The 17,553-nt window shown below is 44.5% G+C and overlaps 2 protein-coding genes across 2 annotated transcripts; one reads left to right on the top strand and one right to left on the bottom strand.

Annotated features, from left to right (window-relative positions):
* Window positions 1-11,416: 11,416 nt before the first annotated feature.
* On the top strand, window positions 11,417-11,674 carry LAJ45_09464 (uncharacterized protein; the record flags this gene model as incomplete). Its single annotated transcript, XM_046119007.1, has 2 exons — window positions 11,417-11,501; window positions 11,553-11,674. 2 exons carry the CDS (start codon window positions 11,417-11,419, stop codon window positions 11,672-11,674), a joined length of 207 nt encoding a protein of 68 aa, XP_045967822.1.
* A 3,835-nt stretch (window positions 11,675-15,509) lies between these two features.
* LAJ45_09463 (uncharacterized protein) lies at window positions 15,510-16,670 on the bottom strand (the record flags this gene model as incomplete). Its single annotated transcript, XM_046119006.1, has 1 exon — window positions 15,510-16,670. The coding sequence occupies one exon, from the start codon at window positions 16,668-16,670 to the stop codon at window positions 15,510-15,512; it is 1,161 nt and encodes a 386-aa protein (XP_045967821.1).
* Between the last annotated feature and the right edge of the window lie 883 nt (window positions 16,671-17,553).

Below are 17,553 nucleotides of genomic sequence, written 5' to 3'. Positions count from 1 at the left end.
CCAGGTACTGATGTGATTGATAACAAATGTATCAATTAGATAAGGTGAAAGATTAAAGAGGTAAAGATTAAAGAGGTAAAGATTAAAGAGGTAAAGATTAAAGAAAGAGGTAAATACTTAAAGAGGTAATACTTAAAGAGGTATTAATACTTAAAGAAGGCGCGCCAATCATCACGCTGTGCAATTGCAAGGATCCTTCTGCTTACACGATTTATCACTCGATGTAGGTACTAAACCCTTGCTTTTTCCACTCTTTCTGCTGAATTGATGTCTACTATTCAGCAACCAGGTCAACGCCCTCAGACACGAACACTCTTAACTAACCCCGCTACAAGTACTCGCTTTCAATTTTTATTACTATTCGAAATCGGACCTCGCTTTACTATATATACAACCACCATAAACCGGAGATCCCAATCAATGAGCGAATACAGCCTCCATCCTCGCGCTGAAGGCAGCAAAAGCCTTGATAACGGTGACATTATTGCTATCGTGGGAATCTTTGCGTCTGTTATCGCGACAGTTTTTGGCGTGTGGCTTCTAGATAAACTTCGGAAGAGATTCAGAGGCTCAGCAGCAGCAGACGTAAGGCCTTTGAACTTTCTCCACACCTAAATGTGTATACGTATATACAGTGAGGGCTAAACCTAAATTCTACATTCTGCTATTATAGTGCCACGAAGAATTAACTGCAGCTGAAGGTGAAGCAAATGGTAACCAGGCCCCATCATCTTGCGAGCCTCTTTCAGCCTCCGTTCTCCCCCACCAAGACGTGGGACCTTCGACTACTCAATCTGTACAAATACCACGGGCAATAACGATGGCCATATTATCGGCACCCGAGGTGAACGTATCCCCATCGCGCCTACGAGCAGACCCGGTCCGCCGGCTTGAGGTTGGAATAAACAGGCCGAAACGAGTCTATACTTAGACTGCAAACAAAACGAATTTGTATTGAGAGCTATCATGTCAACGGTCACGCATATATATGGTGGAGAAGCCTTGCAGTGTCACGGAGTTATTTGGACACCCCGTGGCCCAACTTTCGTTTACGTATTTTTTTTTATTTTATTATATCGAACAACTCAGTTTTTTCTGCTCTATTATCCCATCTACTTAGAGCTCTAGAATTGTTGCTTATTGTCGAGTTAAAATCATTGCTTGCATCATGTTGCGATAAGATCTAGCTACAACCCTTTAGGGAAAGATACAGTACGATGCCAGTCGTGAGCGTCAGGCGCAACCAGATTTCCACAACCTTTTCACGGCGGGTTGGTACACAAGATATTAAATGTCAAATTATTGTTATTTATCTACTATTTAACAACTATACAAAAATTCAGCTCTCCAAAGGATCAATTGTGGTTGCTGTGCTGGTACCCGTGATGGTTCGGGGGGCGTTGCGACGCCGCGCCTGACGCTCACAACTGGCATCGTACTGTACATGGATTACCGTAATAGAAACGGTTGCGACGGCATTGCAACTGGAAGCGACTTAAGCTTGTCCTCAGTTATTACCTCTGGCCTTTATGATGCACCAGTTATTGCTTCACCTATATCACCAACGAAAATTTATGACATGCAACCTGCATGCTAGCATTGAGTCTGGTTGGCTGAGGTGGTTTTGCACATGCAGCATGCACTACATGTATCGTGCACATTTGGAGTATGTCGTCAAGTATGAGAAGAGTCCTATTAGCTTGCTCAGCCATAGAAACAGGGCCGGCTGGGCATGCTTCTACCTAGGCCTCACGCTGTAACATACCTACAGTCACTATCTTTATCCATATGCAGCTCTTGCCCATATTATTATTTTATGGATACCACGAGTCTCTTTGCTTTTTCCGTAATATGTCCCAGCCGAAAGCGCCGTCCCTCAAGCCCGCAGCCTTGTTTTTGCGGCTTCGAATCCCTGTACTGCAGTACTGTCCGCAGATAGTTTATGGGCGGTACAGGTATTTCTGTAAGTCTGTCCTAAAAAGCTCTTAGCGTAAATCGATAGGTACAGTACTGTATATCATCCATGGCTGACATAATATATCTACACTGTTTAATACTTGACTGTGGCAACAGGTAAAAAAATAAGCCTCCAATCACGATTTACTAGCGAAAAAGGCATATATAAGCGTTTTTTTGGTGATTTTAGCATTATTTTAGTATGAGGCTCTATTTTTTCTAAGACTCTCTCCAGAATAAGGCACATATATGCCTTTAGCTATACATATACATTATATACAGATAATTCTTAAATAAGTCTTTATACCAGATCTGTCTTTTTCATCAATCAAGACTCTCTGGTAGATAAGACTTATTTAAGGCTTATTTAAGGCTTATAAATTCGAATTTTATCGATTATCTTAGCTATATAATAGTTCTAATATCAAAATCTTAATTCTCCCATAGCCTAATGGGTAGATTGAGAGCTTGGGGTATAGTATACTTGCAATGCTCTGGGTTCAATCTCTTCCCTTTGCGTTTTGTCTTTAATTTAGAATAAGTTTTAAGATTGAATCAGCCTAAAATCGAACAAGGCTTACATAAGCCTTAAATCAAATAAGTCTTAAATAAGTCTGAAAAATCAATAATGTTTAATCGCTGGAGTTCGCTGTTAGAGACTTAAAATTAGAATAAGGAATATACTCCCAAAACGGTGATATTTGCCTTATGTGAGCCTACCTTAACGATTTTTTTTTACTGCTTTCCGCAGTCAAGTAGGTTAGGGTTAGGCACTTGGCAAATATCAAGTGATGTATAGCTATATATAGTACTAGGACAGAAGTTTTGATAATATACCCTTTTTACAGCCAAAGTAGCCATGTTTAGCTACCCGAAGCAACCACCCAACCTCATCCAAAAAGTTTCAAAGTTTTGAGGACAGTTGGGAATTATCTCAAGATAGGGTGCAGAGAATTCTAGAATTTTAAGTCAATTCTTCAGGTGTGTGCGATCTAGTTTTTAAAGTCATGATTTGAGTGTTTCTGATTTTGTATGGTGTTCCCATGCAACGGCAACCAAAATTTACCAAAGCTTCTGTACCCCGACTGTACTTGTACCGCTCCTCGACACCTCTAGATGCACCCTAGCTCTACTACCTCACAGCCCCCGCTTGCTTTACCATATCCTCCCCTATTCATCAAAGTCGATCAAAATATGGGCTGATCACTAAATTAGCCAGCGAATATTACAAGGAATTTCGAGTAGCGAATGCTGGGAATTGAGCAGCAAATTGCTTTGAGCCAAGCAGTAAGCTCTCTGTGGTTCATATTCCGCATCCACCAGGGTGTTTACGTTAAACCATCTTTTGGGTGTTTGTGGTTTAAACAAATTTATAAACCACTTTCATAAGTATATTAATGTTTAAGTAAACACCCTTCAAAAACCGTTTGGTTTAATTAAACCACACCTACTTCCGGTCCTGGTACTTGTGGTTCAATTAAACACCAAGCTGTGGTTTAACTAAACACCGAGCTGTGCAGCTGTGGTTTAATTAATTAAACACTAGGGGCCCGTTTGGACAACCCAATAATCTAGATTATTGGCGATAATCTGACGAATTATCGACTTTTGGATTATCACAATAATCTATGCTGTTCGTGCAATTGAATAATCCAACATTCGGAAATCCTGATTATCCCATTAATAATCCGCCAAGAATACCATCACCTTCGGAGGTAATTATTCCCACACAACACAGATATCCTGAGAGCCTAATGCTATTTAAATATTTCAACGTTATCCGGACATGTAGATTAATTATCCACTTATTATGAGTATTATGATAATCCAGTCTGTCCAATAATCCGAAGAAATAATCCAAGGTTGTCCGAACGGGCCCTAAGCCATGGTTTAATTAATTAACTAACCACCTCTAGTAGCCGTGGGAATGCATCAATTTTGACGTTTCCCATACAAAAAGTTGCGAGATACACATATGCATTATTTGATGCAATAACCGACCTACTCTGTGTTAAAGGCATTCCTGTCCCATTACCGACACTTAACCAACACCTTTACTGACGACTTTACATGTTAGAGGCAATAAAATACGACTTTACTGACGACATTCCCCGTTAGAGGCATGTTAAAGGCATTAAAATACGACTTTACTGACTGTTTCCGGGTTTCCTGTTTTTCACCGGAAAATCAATGTTTTCCAATGAAGCCTCTCCTCTAGATCTCGAGATAGTTGAGTCCCAAAATAGAATATTTCGATGGGGTCATCGGGTGGCATCTGGCATCAATGGGCTTGTCACAGCTGGGGAATACAATTTCATTTTGGTGGATCCATTGTTTGGTATATACATGTAGGATATTCTGAATTGATGCTTCAGGTATAATTGTAGGACGCTCTGTGATGACTCGTTTCATTGGCGATGGCTTTGGTCAATCATGTGAAGCATCACCGGTAGCCAAAACTTATCCCCCCTTGGCAATACGCCCAAAATGGGTGACAGAAGCGTGACAGGTAAAGGCATCAGTAAAGTCGTCTGTAAAGTCGTCTGCAAAGTCGTCCGATTTCCCTTAAAACGACTTTCCCTCTGCTAAAATATTGACATTACCTACGTAAATCTAAGCTCGAAAACGACTTTACCGACGACTTTACTGAATATTCTAGGTACACATTTCCACTTCGTCTAGAGATACAAGGCTCTGGCATTAAGTGAGTGAACTAGATGGGGTGTTGACTGATACGTGAGGATCCGTTCACTCACTTAATCCCAGAGCCTTGTATACATCTTTAGTGCGTCACATGCACACGAGTGATGATCATAGATCCGAATTTGTGTAGATCTGTAGATCATTTCCCGGGACAGTCGGTTCGAGAGATCAATTAATGAATTAAACAAACAAAAAAAACAAAAAAAACATTCAGAGATCACCGAGCATCACTCGGTGGCCATGGGGATCGAAGTTTTGATTTTGACGTGCATGACGATATGTTTACAATCTGTAAGTAGCTGGCACCAACGAGCACAGCAGAGAGACTACCAGCTTCTTCAGTCTATTTTTTTTTTTGGTTTAATTCATTAATTGCATGCAACTTTACGCTTCTTCAGTCTAGAACATCAAGAGAAAAATTCAAAAGTCACCAATGCATCGATGGGTTTATGGGATAATATTAACAGTGACGAAGCCCCGATCGCCCCGTTTCATAGACCCCCGACACACACGACCCAAGTTGTGATATTAAGAGACTGAATTAATTGGAATATTTTTCTGTATATATGTAATTACGTAAAACGTACTAAGAGTGGGTCTCATAATATAAGGTGGAGGAAGATTGTAGGATCTTCTGATACCCAACCGGCCCGAGAAGTAAACCGAGTGATTTCTCATGAATTAAAACCAGTGGTTTTTTATTTTTTTTATTTCATGGTTGATTTGATTGTCTGATTCATTAATTGTATGCAACCCAGACGTTATTTGGTTTTTGATGGTGGTGGCGCGCCGTTGTATGCGGAGTGGCGATCGCGAGTGGGCAGTTAATGTACAGAGTACTAGTACTTCAGATATACCAGGCGCCCCAATTTGTCTCATCGTTGAACGGTGCTGACTGTTCTCTGCACTTACTAGAGTCTAGTCTGGAACGATCATAAACAACGATCGATCAAAACTGGTGTAGACTAGAGCAGAGGCAGAACATGATCCACGAGTTGCAAAATATTCATTAATCTAAGCGTGCTTCCTTCTTACATCGCCTCTAGCCTCTACTGACGTCTTTAAGTCGCGCTTATTCGCCTAGATGCTAAGCCTTACCTAGCGCGACGCGCCACAGTGGGCTCACTATTTCCATACCCGCGCGCTACATCAATTCTGCTTAGTCAACACGTGACCGCGCTTGGTCATCCAGGCACCACTACATGTATCTACCTCCGCGCCCACCTCCGCACCCACCTCCACGCCCTGCTGCCTGCCCGCCTGCCTGCCTGCCCGACTGCCTACGTATACCTACCCTTGGTCAATTTAGTCGTCGATTTGGTTTCGAGTTGGGTGTTAATTTGGGCGTCGATTAGAAGTCTATAAAGGTGTGAGTAGGTGTCAGAGTATGGAGATATGTAGATACATAGGTAGGTAGGTAGGTCGAAGGTGGGATCCTGACGTCATTTCCCACTGCCTTATCCAATCGGGACTAGTTTCCTAATATATCACATATTTGTGGGGTCTCTGCAGGTGCTGCAGGGACTCTGTGGCGTCGCAGGGTCGTTGCAGGTATCGCAGGTTCCTTATGGGTATAGCAGAGTCTCTTTAGGTGTTGCGGACCCCCTAATAGTAGGTAGGGTGCCCTGATACAATATAGCAGGTCATCGGTAGGCAGCGGACAGTGATGGGGGAACTGTAGGGAAAGTAGAAGTTAGTAACATCCTTTACTAGACAGCGTACTGAAGGGGAAACCTGATCATGATAGTTCGTGATAGATGTTGACATCATTGGAAGTGATCAGCGATTAGTCACATCCAGCACAAAGCCTGCAAGCGAGGAGGCGGAGCTTATTTTTGTGTTGGGGTGGCGTCATGTAAAATAGAGATGGGACAATAGGCGCCATCCCGCAAGCTTAGATACTACTCGCTGGTTGTTTTGATCTACAGTCTTTTACCGTCTCTTGACGAATACTGCCAGTTGACGAACAGGGGACTTTGGGCCAATAGAAATTAAAAGGACCGGAGATCTCGTAGCTTGGCTGTTGCTTGACTGTTTCTTTCCATACTTGGAATCCCTGTTCGTCAAGTGGCAGTATTCGTCAAGAGACGGTAAAAGACTGTACTTTGGATCCATATGGAGCCAGCCCTGTGTTTTGATTATCTGATTGGGTGTGATCGGCTGGTGTGTATATAGGGAAAGAACCAGAAAGCAAATGCCCATTTTGTATAGCCACTCCATACAAATAATCACGAGTATATCCCGGCCCTTCATCTGTTCCCGGTAATCACAACACAACGGCATCATGAAAATGTGTACGAAGGGATGCTCATGCATAGCTCTAGATCTTGTTGTCGCATGGCGCCGTTGGGAATGTTCCCTGGACCCACGTGTATCTGGACGGGCCCCCCCAGCGGCCATCCCTTCCTACTTGAGGCAATCGGTAGCGCTAAAAAATTGTCGGGACAGCTTAGCTACATGTATTTAGAAATTTTGAGTGTTTGGATACACCATTTCAAACCTCATCAATTATATATCTAGAGCCCGGAAATCAATATGATCCTGGCAATCCAAAGTCGTTTAAATAACCAAAATATAATTTGACCAAATTACAATTCCCATCCTCAAAATTCCTATCCTCCAAATCACAATTGGCGTTGAAACGAGGGCATGCTGCATAGTGGGCAGAATAGCGAGCAGCTAGCACCCGCTGATCAAGCTGGGCATTAACATTCACTACGTGGTCACTACCTGACTCCTTCCCACATATATGTAGCTGCACCCAAGGACCCGCCATTCCAACAACCCCCCTCCATCACTCGGACGGTTAACGTGGGGAGAGTTGACGAGCGTTTAAAACACGTGCACCCCCTCACGGTATTCACTCGCAGTAGTGATTTCTAGTGGTAAAATTACAAAGCCTGATACCTATAAATCAGTGCACTGCCACGCTCTACGTACTCTATCATTCGAGGAAACAAGACTTACAATTAGCTTTGTTTTAATAGGAAGTGCTGGATTCTGCATACATGTCTCACTGGCCCAAGGGATAGCATGGGATAGCTACATGTAGCCGCCTCTTCAAATCCAAATACACAATATACACACATGTGTGTTTATATATTCTCTCCAACTCCCGGCCCGGCCTATAGCTAGCTAAAATCACTAGACAGACAAAGACCCGACCAGCGTCCTCAGCAGAAAAGAAAATCTCCTCTAACTCGTGACCGATCCTTTCCAGCACCGCTAGCGCTAGCTAAAACAAGCACTATATCTACGGCTATTCTTTGCAATTAAGCGTACAACCTTAAACACCATACATATACACTACAAGCCGCTTTATGTATACGACGATCCATTAACGCGACGAAGGCGGCGATGGTGGTGACGGTAAAGGCAGTCTCAGCAGCGGTGATATTATAGCGATCGTCGGAATCTTTACCACCATTATTGCTTCAATCTTTGGGGTGTGGCTTCTAGGTAAACTTCAGAAAGGGTTCAGAGGGGTAGCAGCGGTAAGAACAATCTTTCTGTTTACCCCAGTGTGTAAATTTAAATCTATGGAAGCTAAAATCTACATTCCAACTTATAGCATAAAGGATCAGCTGGGGGTCTCGAAGCAAATATTACTCAGAGCTCATCATTCCATGAGCCTGGTTTAGCCCCCGTCCCCCCCCGAGTACACGTCCTGAACACTTCGACTACACAACCTTCACGTGGACAAATATCACGGACAGTGACAAATGACATACCGGCGACGTATGAGCTAAGCGGATCCATGGTGCACCCGCGAGAAGAACCGGTTCCCCATACCGCACACCTCGAGAGTGGAGGTGTAGCCAAGCCAGAACCAGCCTATAACGGCCGCGGGGCTGCAGACAGAACCAGTTTACATCGAGAGCTATCATTTCAACGGACAACCCTCTATGGGGAGGCCTTGCAACAACAGGAGTAATTTAAATGGACACCCACCCCATTAACTAGATTTCGCTGTATATTTTTTGTTATGATGTATTCGGTGACCAAAATTTCTCAGGAATCAGCACTTAATTAACGTGGGAGTATATTAATGATTTTCTTATAATTATATGGGCCGGCGCGGGTTAACTGTTCTTTTGGGGTCGTTGCGCGCATGCGCCTTCGATGAAGATATTCTACCTGGTCATGTTACTCTGGCTAGGTCTATAGCTAGCCTGTATGTTTTTCTTTTAATCGGTATTGTAGTCACTCGTTTCGAATTCTTCCTCTCCTTTCTACTATTGTCCGTACGTACGTCTAGTCGCTATACTATACTTTATAATATACATGTATTCTCGCAATTATATTGTACAAAATGGATAGAAGGCGTGATTGAATGCTGGCCTTGTCGACTTGTGTGGATATATGTCTCTGTTGCCAGTACCACGTACGCGTAGTATGGGTTGGACTATTGGCCGATAAAATCAGGCACACCAAGGACTAGGCCGTTGATCAATCGAACGACGCGACGATTAGTACATATTTATGGTCTTTAAAAACGAAACAGTGGCACTCAGCGCTAACAGAATTCACCCGATTGGTTAAAACCTGTATTGATCCTTCACGTACGGACAGCATAATCTTTAGTGATACTTCCTAGTTTGGTAATAACTTGTTTCGACTCATAGTTCAGCGTACATACCATCATAAGGTGTCACTCGTTAATTGGGTTTGGGTCTAGGTCTGGGTAATGATCAATAGAAAACAAAATTAATTAACTTTCATTCCTCTCCGGCCAGCAGCGTTTAGTTTCCACGATTATTCTTTAGACACGGGTCCCAAGCCATGAACGATCGCGAACACAGTCTCCGTTCCTGTGATAAAGGTGGCAATAGCGCGATAGCATTCCTACTAAGATGCAAGACGCGACGCCAAGACTTGCCCGGAACGGCGGAAAGTTTCGGAACTAAAATAGCGCTATATGAGTATGCGCATGGTTGTTAGTGGGCTATAATTTAAGAACGACTCAATATTGTAGGGTGCGCATGCTAGTACTTTGCGGCTGTACAGGTCGCATCACAGACACCTCTAGGCTCTAGCTATCTCTCTTATCTTGTCTTGTTACTACTATCAACACATGCTCCTTTGTCAGTCGAAGTTGATCCATCTCGTATTCGTACCGTTCGACGAATTAAGAGACTTAATCCTGCTTAGTCAATATTTATGTAAGAGACTTAATCCTGCTTAGTCAATATTTATGTAATGCGCCTACATACAAGTGTTCTGAAAATGTGAAAGGCTTCCCAACAATTGGGACAGGTGTCCAATGGGGGCGAAGGAATCGTTTTAATTCGTCATATAGATTCGCCACGTCTGGGGTACGTTCATCCGGCATCATATGGCCGGTTCTACGAAAGTTCTGCATCAGACTCTAGAGAATACAACTAACTGGTTTTGTTCGACTAAATCAAATAGCTTGCGGACATCGCAAAAAGACCGTCAAGTCTCGCTTCGCCAGAATTAAATACGCTTCCAAATATTCAAGGTCTTTCTTTGTAATATTGATTAATTGAGGGCGTATTATTAAGTACTGTACTATAACGTGATAGCACCTACTGTAAATGTTTAGTCTATTAATTAATACTTCTTTAGGCTATAGAGTACTCACGCGTTCGGAATTCTTAGTAGGGATTTGGTTGCAACGATATATCCGAACGCCCGAGTACATGCAACTAATATTCCCATAGCTTCACTAGGGAATATTCCGGCGGAAGGTTTAAATTCAGGTACGTGAACGGGTATCTCCGCTTTCCTAATGAAGTCATCATTCTCAACTTTGCAAGATCTAGAAGTTTGCTAGCTGGGCCTACTTGTAATAAAAGTGGCGTGTTCTTTAAACACTGTATGGTTTAACCTACCACCCACACGTGCACCACATACTGGTTTAAACACTCCAGTTATATGCTCGTAGCTTTTTGGCGCTCCCGGACTGGACTGGGCCTGCATACCACCAAAATATGGTTGTCAAGCACGATTTACGCCCATATGCAGACCCAGTCCAGTCCGGAAACGCCAAAAAACTACGAGTATACGTATATACCACAGGGCCCTTAGAGTACTTCAACGAACGAAGGGCACTATTATTGCACCCTTGTGCAGGCGGGGCTGGCTCCGGGTTCTCCCCGGTTTTCTTTACCTGGAGTCTTTCAATTGCGCAAAGGGCCTGTTGCATTGCAGCGCCAGTGCACTGTCACATGCCACATATATGCATATATGATGCCAGATACCAACTTGAGCTCGGCTGGATCATGATATCATTTTGTTCTCTTTCTCTTAACTATCCATCTCTCCCCCTCCCCGCTTCGATGACTACTACCACGCCTCGTGAGATTTGTGGCCTATACAGCGCTGATATTTCTACTAAAAGCCGCACATGGATTACCTCTCATCGCCCACAAGATCTACATTCAAGCAGATTTTGCCAGGAGCATGTACGGCAATTCGATACCAGGCATCGCTCATCGTGGTGCCAGGTCTTTCTTCGTTCTGGCACTAAATTTAGCACTTAATTAACTTTAATCATCTAGTTAATTTAGTTGGTGGGTAGGTATTTAGGTAGGTGGGCGAGTATGTGGGCGCATATCGTGGGCGCACATCCGGGCCAAATTGCGGGCGGGCGAGTAGGCAGGCATGTGGGCATGTGGGGGGAAGACAGCTACATGGAGCCCAATATCGGACCTATACAAGCCTATGAGCGGCCCCAGAGGACAACTATAGCTATATAGATGACTTCGTCATTTAAGTCTATAAAGTCACCACCATGCATGAGTGCCCGCTTCTTTTTCATCATTTCATCATCGCCACTATCACTACCACCATCACAACTGTTACCAGTATGTACCAAGGTAGGTCAGATCCATCATGCTGATTGACATATCCATCACTAATAGTGGCAGCGATGGCAGTAGCAACAGCGGTAGCGACAACAGCGGCGATGGTAGCAGCAGCAGCGGCGGTGGTAGCAACAACAGCGGCGGTGATAGCAGTAGCGGAGTCATGTTCGAAACCAGGCAAATAGAAAACCCTCCTTGGACGGTAATTTAGAGAAAATTATTCACACGCGCACTCCATAGAAGAAAAAACGTAAATACATGTAATATATGGGGGGAGAGAGAGTATTGCTAGGTGACGTGCTTTTACACCCCAGGTACCACCATAACTCGAAAATTGGCTAGCTTCCAAAGACCAAATTAATCGTTTGGGAAATTTAATACAGATCGACGCCACTCAACCAATCACTCAAGCCAAACTTTTGGAAATGTTGAACGATGCGGGCGCCGATCAGGGCTAAAACCTGTATGTTCGTACGGACAGCATGATCTTTAGTAATACTTCCTAATTTGGTAATAAGTTGTTGCTACTCATATATATTGCGACGTGTTTTGGCGTGTACGTGTGACTTCGATCTAGATAAAGCAATTTGAAAAAGACTCGGAATTAAGGTCAGCAGCCGTAAGAAGTGGTTTGTTCATGAGTGAGCTAAACCCTACATTCTACTCATAGTATCAAAGGCCAACTGAAGGCCTCGGCGCGAGGCAGATGTTAACCAGAGTTCATCAGCTTATGAGCCCTACAGCTGTTCAGCCGCTACGGGGTCGGGACCTGGAACCTTCGACTGCACAACAAATAGCCCAGGCAATGATGATGGCTATCGGCACTGAGTCGTGTCAGCAATCATGTTGGAAGATGTCTCAATATCTTACCTTGTGCTCGTTATGGTGTGCTCAAGCGGGTGGTCCAGGGCTGCTCGTGCGATGGGATACGTTCACCTCGCCCGACATCACCTATTGGCTGGAAAAGCTGACAGCTCACATCAGTATGTAAGGCCTTCGATGCGTAACTACAAGCCACACTTAGGACGTTTCAAGCCACCTCCCAATGTTCCAAGCCACGATTTGCTGAGGTACATACGCCCAGTCTCAAGTCTCGACATTGACAAGGCCAAGGCGTAACTGGAGCCAATAATTTGAAATAGATAGTTCTGTCGATATCGCGATCTCTTATCTGTTGTGGCATTTTGTCTCGAGATCTCGCGAAGGTGGCTACCACGGTTCATGGGATATTAATAGAGATGAAGTTTATAGAACTTGAATATTTATCTAGGTTAAGAGGTTATAAGAGACTGAACTAATTGACTATCTTATATGTAAATTAAAAAGGTGCTAAGAGTGAATAAGGTGGACTAAGATTGTATCCATTTATACCCCGGCCGAAAAGTAACCCAAGCGAGTGATTGCTCATGAATTTAGAAAAAACCACTGGCCTTTTTATTTCCTTTGATGGTACCGGTGCCGGTGTAGAACCACACATTTCCATTTCTTTCCGGCCCGGTCCTAACGTACTGACACGAAACCACATGTAGCTATCTATACTGTGGTTCAATCATGGGATGTCACTCGATATCAATTTTTCATGCCCAACCCTCACTTTACTCTCACTTTGAAAATATATACAGAGCTACAAGTGGTTTCTGGCCTTCGGTTACTATATGTATTTCAATCACTGCAATATAAAGGTAAGCCGCTTTGCGGCTTAGTCCCCCTACTTGCCTGCTAGGAGGCAAAGTCCATCACTATATCTGCTCTGGTTGATATGTACCTCCTCTGATATCCCCCATATATTAGTGGGTAGATCAGGCAGTTTCTCCCTTTAGCGGCCACCGGGCTGCTGGGGTCGAACTGCTAGTTGGTTTACAGATTTTGTTTCACTTGAAAGATGTTATTTGGATATGAACATATGGTATTATACTGAGTAGTATCAGATTATTAATAGGTTTTCTATTGGTACTCCATCAATGAGCCAATCAGAAGCTTTTAAATGCACATGCATATGTAGGTTACAATTACACACTTATTAGACGCACGCATATTAACTCAGGAGTGTACTCGTAATTTCATAGCGTTTATAAACACAACTGGGCGCGCATACCCGCATAATCCTGCATGATGCTCCGGATTTTGGTTTATGTAAACCCAGCTGTGTTCACAAACGCTATGAAATTACGAGTATGTCGGGACTTGAATCTAAAAGGGAAACTCTGAGAAGAAGGCCGCCTAGATCTTTTCCGTACGAGGTTATGATCTATAATATTTACGCTTGCGGTTACTGTTGTACCTCTTTAATTGATCTACTTACATATATATTCGCGGATGCAGCCGCCGTTGGATTTGGACATGTTTGAGTGAAACGGGTGGCGATATCCACAGTAAACTAGTGAAGCCTGTGGTTGGTAGGGGGTTGTCTACGGCCGAATTATTCTCGAATTTCAGTAAGATACTGACCCCTATGGTACAAAATTTGGATGGAAAAGTTTAACCCAAACTTCGAATCGTTTTGAATAAACATCAAACAAGCACGTCAATGTTTACTATAAGCTTGGACGAGTTCAACAAAAACATTCCGGAGCTTATGTTTCTTGATTTCTATGTTTGTGACAGAAGCTATCAATGTTTACCATAAATTGTCACTTTATCACGGTGTAAATTAAAACGCCTACTTTTGTGCCATAGGGTGACCCTCAGAGAGAAGAAGATTAATGTGGCTGATCTACGTACTAACAGGTTCTGTTATCTCTCTTATCGAATATCTCTCATGCGAATCCAATTGCTCTATTATGGGGAGAGGGGGTCGGCAATGACGATGTAAGAGACGAACTTTGTTTGTGCAGTCAACAGCTTTCCTATCCAAGGCGTATATATGTTGCACCGCCACCTGTCTACAGACTTACCCAGACATGCACGCTTAGCATACAAAAGTGGCTGATTTTAGTCCTGATGCCGCCCAATCAACCAAAAGCACGTTCAAATATATACTTGATACAGTTAAGATTGGCACATTCATCAGATCTTCTCTAGAGTAATAATATGTGGTTCGATCGTATGAGCCAATGACCACCAAATTTGAAACTCAACTAGGGTGGACAAGCAAAAAAGTAACGGAAGGTCAATGATCACTTGGGCAAAAAAAAATAAATAGGGGTGGGAGGGTACCATAACCGTTGAACTTTGACAAGTCTAATTGCAAGCCGTGTCTGGAGCCAATAAGATGGTTTACACCTATTCGATCTTGGCGCCGTGGAGTCTTTTCGCATTTACAAAACTAATCACCTTCGATCGCGACGATTTAAGTTATGGGATATTAATAGCGACGAAGTTTAGTTTTATAATTATCTTATAGATCTTTGATTAGTATATATCTAAGTTCTCTATGTAAACTAAGGCATTAATTAATTGAAGAGTTGTGAGTAGGGTGGAGGAGAGGAAGATTGTATTCATTTATACTCCCGGGGGTGGGCCGAGTGATTTTTCATGAATTAAACCAGTGGTTTTTGTTTGTTTATTTTGATGGTCGATATATTGATTGATTGATTACTTCATTACATGTAATTGTATACAACCCGGATTGGAGGGTATATACGTCATTTATTTTGACGGTGGTGCCGGTGGTGGCGCGCCGTTATATACGGAATGACAGGTGGACAGTTAATTTGGCTTAGACCAAAGAGTAGGGGACACGTTTCGTCCATGCGGGTTTCAAAGTAGAGTAATTGATATTCGCTTTATTTTGAAATCTAGCTCTATAGAGGGGTTCGGGAGAGCACTGGATCCATATGGAACGCCATGCAGGCAAAAAAGAAACAACGCATAATTCCCATGGCATAAAAAATTACAAGCAATCTTAGTTGGATCATCTACAACATTACCATGATTGATGATCAGAGACGCATTCTCCAAGCACGCTATAGAGTGCCAAGAGCGAAATGAAAGTCAGCCTATACTCCTGAAGAAGAAAAGAAAGCCCAGATAAAAAAGAAAAACAGAGGCGGAGATAGAAACGTTAAGGAAACCCTTCCTTCAACTCTCCTCTCCCTCTCCCTGACCAGCATCATCAGCAGGAGCAGCCGGAGAGTCCGCCAACTCCCCCATAAACCCCTCGAGCCACCTATCGCCCACCTTCTCCCTCCGCCTCCTCTTCACCTCCTCTCTCTTCTTCTCCACCGCCTCCTTCCTCTTCTTCCTCCTCTCCTCCACTTTCCTCCTCTCCTCCGCCGTCTTCACCCTCTCCCTCTCCAGCTCCTCCATCTCCGCCATCCTCTCCCCCTCATCCTTACTGAACTGGTAAAACCCCACACCCTTCGTCCGCACCTCCTTACTCGCATCATAATGTAGCTTCTTCTCCTCCTCCTCCTTCGGCATCGCCCCAGCCAACATCGCACTCGACGGCACCGCCGAAAACGTCGCCGTCGTAAACGCCGCCGTCTGGATCGTATTCCCCACAATCAGCCCCTCAGGCGCCCTATTCATCGCCGCCGCCTCCTCCGCCGCCCTCTTCGCCGCCGCAACACGCCTCTTCTCCCGCTCCACAGCCCCCCGCTTCCCTTTCCTCGTACGCCCAAACTCGTCCTCATACTCGATGATCTCGTCGTCCTCATCGCTCCCGCCACCGGCCTTCTCCTCCGCCTCCTCCTCCGACTCGTCAGAAGGGTGCTCAGCCCACTTGCGATCAAAATCCACCAGCCCCTCCCCGCCCTCATCCGCAAAGTCCCCGCGCTTCATGGCAGCGTACAGACGGCTCTTCTCCTTCATCTTCTTCCTGCTGCGCTCCAGCTCCCGCTCCGACACGGCGTCGCCGAGCTGCGCGCTCGTCTTGCCGCCGTAGCTGTCATCTGGGGCCTCGTCGCGCGCGGCACGTTTACTGACACCTTTGTTGGCGGGGGCGAAGAGCGATGCGGTCTTGGAGGGACGGGGGCGGCCCGGCGCGGTTTTGGTGGTGCTGGTGGAGGAGAGGCGTGCGCGCGCGAGGGTGAGTTCGTTGGCGAGGGCGTGGATGGACGTGGAGGAGAGGGGGATGGGGTTGGCTTTGGACTTTGGGCGCGGGGCGCCGTAGAGGTTTTGAGAGCCCATTTGCGGATTTTGGAGTGGTGGTTTGTGGGTTTGTGGGGTTTTGAGTTGGGGTGACGTTGGGTTTGAGGTGGTTGAGGTGATGACAAAGCAGGGATATGCAGATGCAAGCATGGCAGGGGTGCGATGTGTGAGATTACTAATGCAGAGGTCAGTGATTGTACAACTAGCGTGTAACGTGGGGTATAAGTTGGGCACATATAGGCTAGACAGATCCACATGAGACCGAAGCTGAAAGTTACAGACTAAACTGTATAGTATTATTTATAGAACAATAACCAATACAAACTATGTACGTACAGAAGGATGGTTTTTTTGGTAAAGCAAAACCCAGCACCGCGTAAAGGCAGAACGGGACAACCTTATAGCTGTGGTAGGTGTGGAATCCAAGGAGAGATCGAGAACGGGTAGCCACAATAACATATCGATAACGCAGGAAGCACAGGGATTTTAGGTGATGACCATGAGGAGCTGTACGTTAGCTGTAAATTCGAGAATTGGGTAGCTAGTGTACAGCGGTGGGTAATAAGTGATCAGACAGAACGCCACCAAAATACGCATTTGCAGGCAAAATTGTGGCTAGGCCGTCCGATGACTTAATACCCACCGCTGTACCGAAGGGAAGAGCGGGTAGCGATAGCAAAATGTAGACTCTCAGACCCGGCAATCAAGTATAGAGCCTAAGGAGAGAGCGGGTAGCGATAATGGAACGCGGGTGGCGGACTAACGGACGTTTGGGTGATGAAGATTATGAAGATAAGTATGATAGACCGGTCACGAGGAAGGGGAGGGTACGCTCGTTGGTGGGAAGAACCAATATAAGTCCCTCACGATATGAAAGATATTTAGGTATAGTACTGAAGGACGGGCCGGGGCAATGAACGTGATGGCCCCCGTAAAGAGGAAAGATCGAGGTAGTCCTTCTGAAAGCCTCCGCAAAGTCAGAACGAAGATCAGCTATTAATTTGATTTTCTTAAGATCGGTTGTGAGTGGTGT

Source organism: Morchella importuna, assembly GCF_003444635.1.
Source record: "Morchella importuna strain M04M26 chromosome Unknown Morimp01GS036, whole genome shotgun sequence".
Classification (NCBI taxonomy): domain Eukaryota; kingdom Fungi; phylum Ascomycota; class Pezizomycetes; order Pezizales; family Morchellaceae; genus Morchella; species Morchella importuna.
This window is presented reverse-complemented; position numbering and strand designations above follow the sequence as displayed.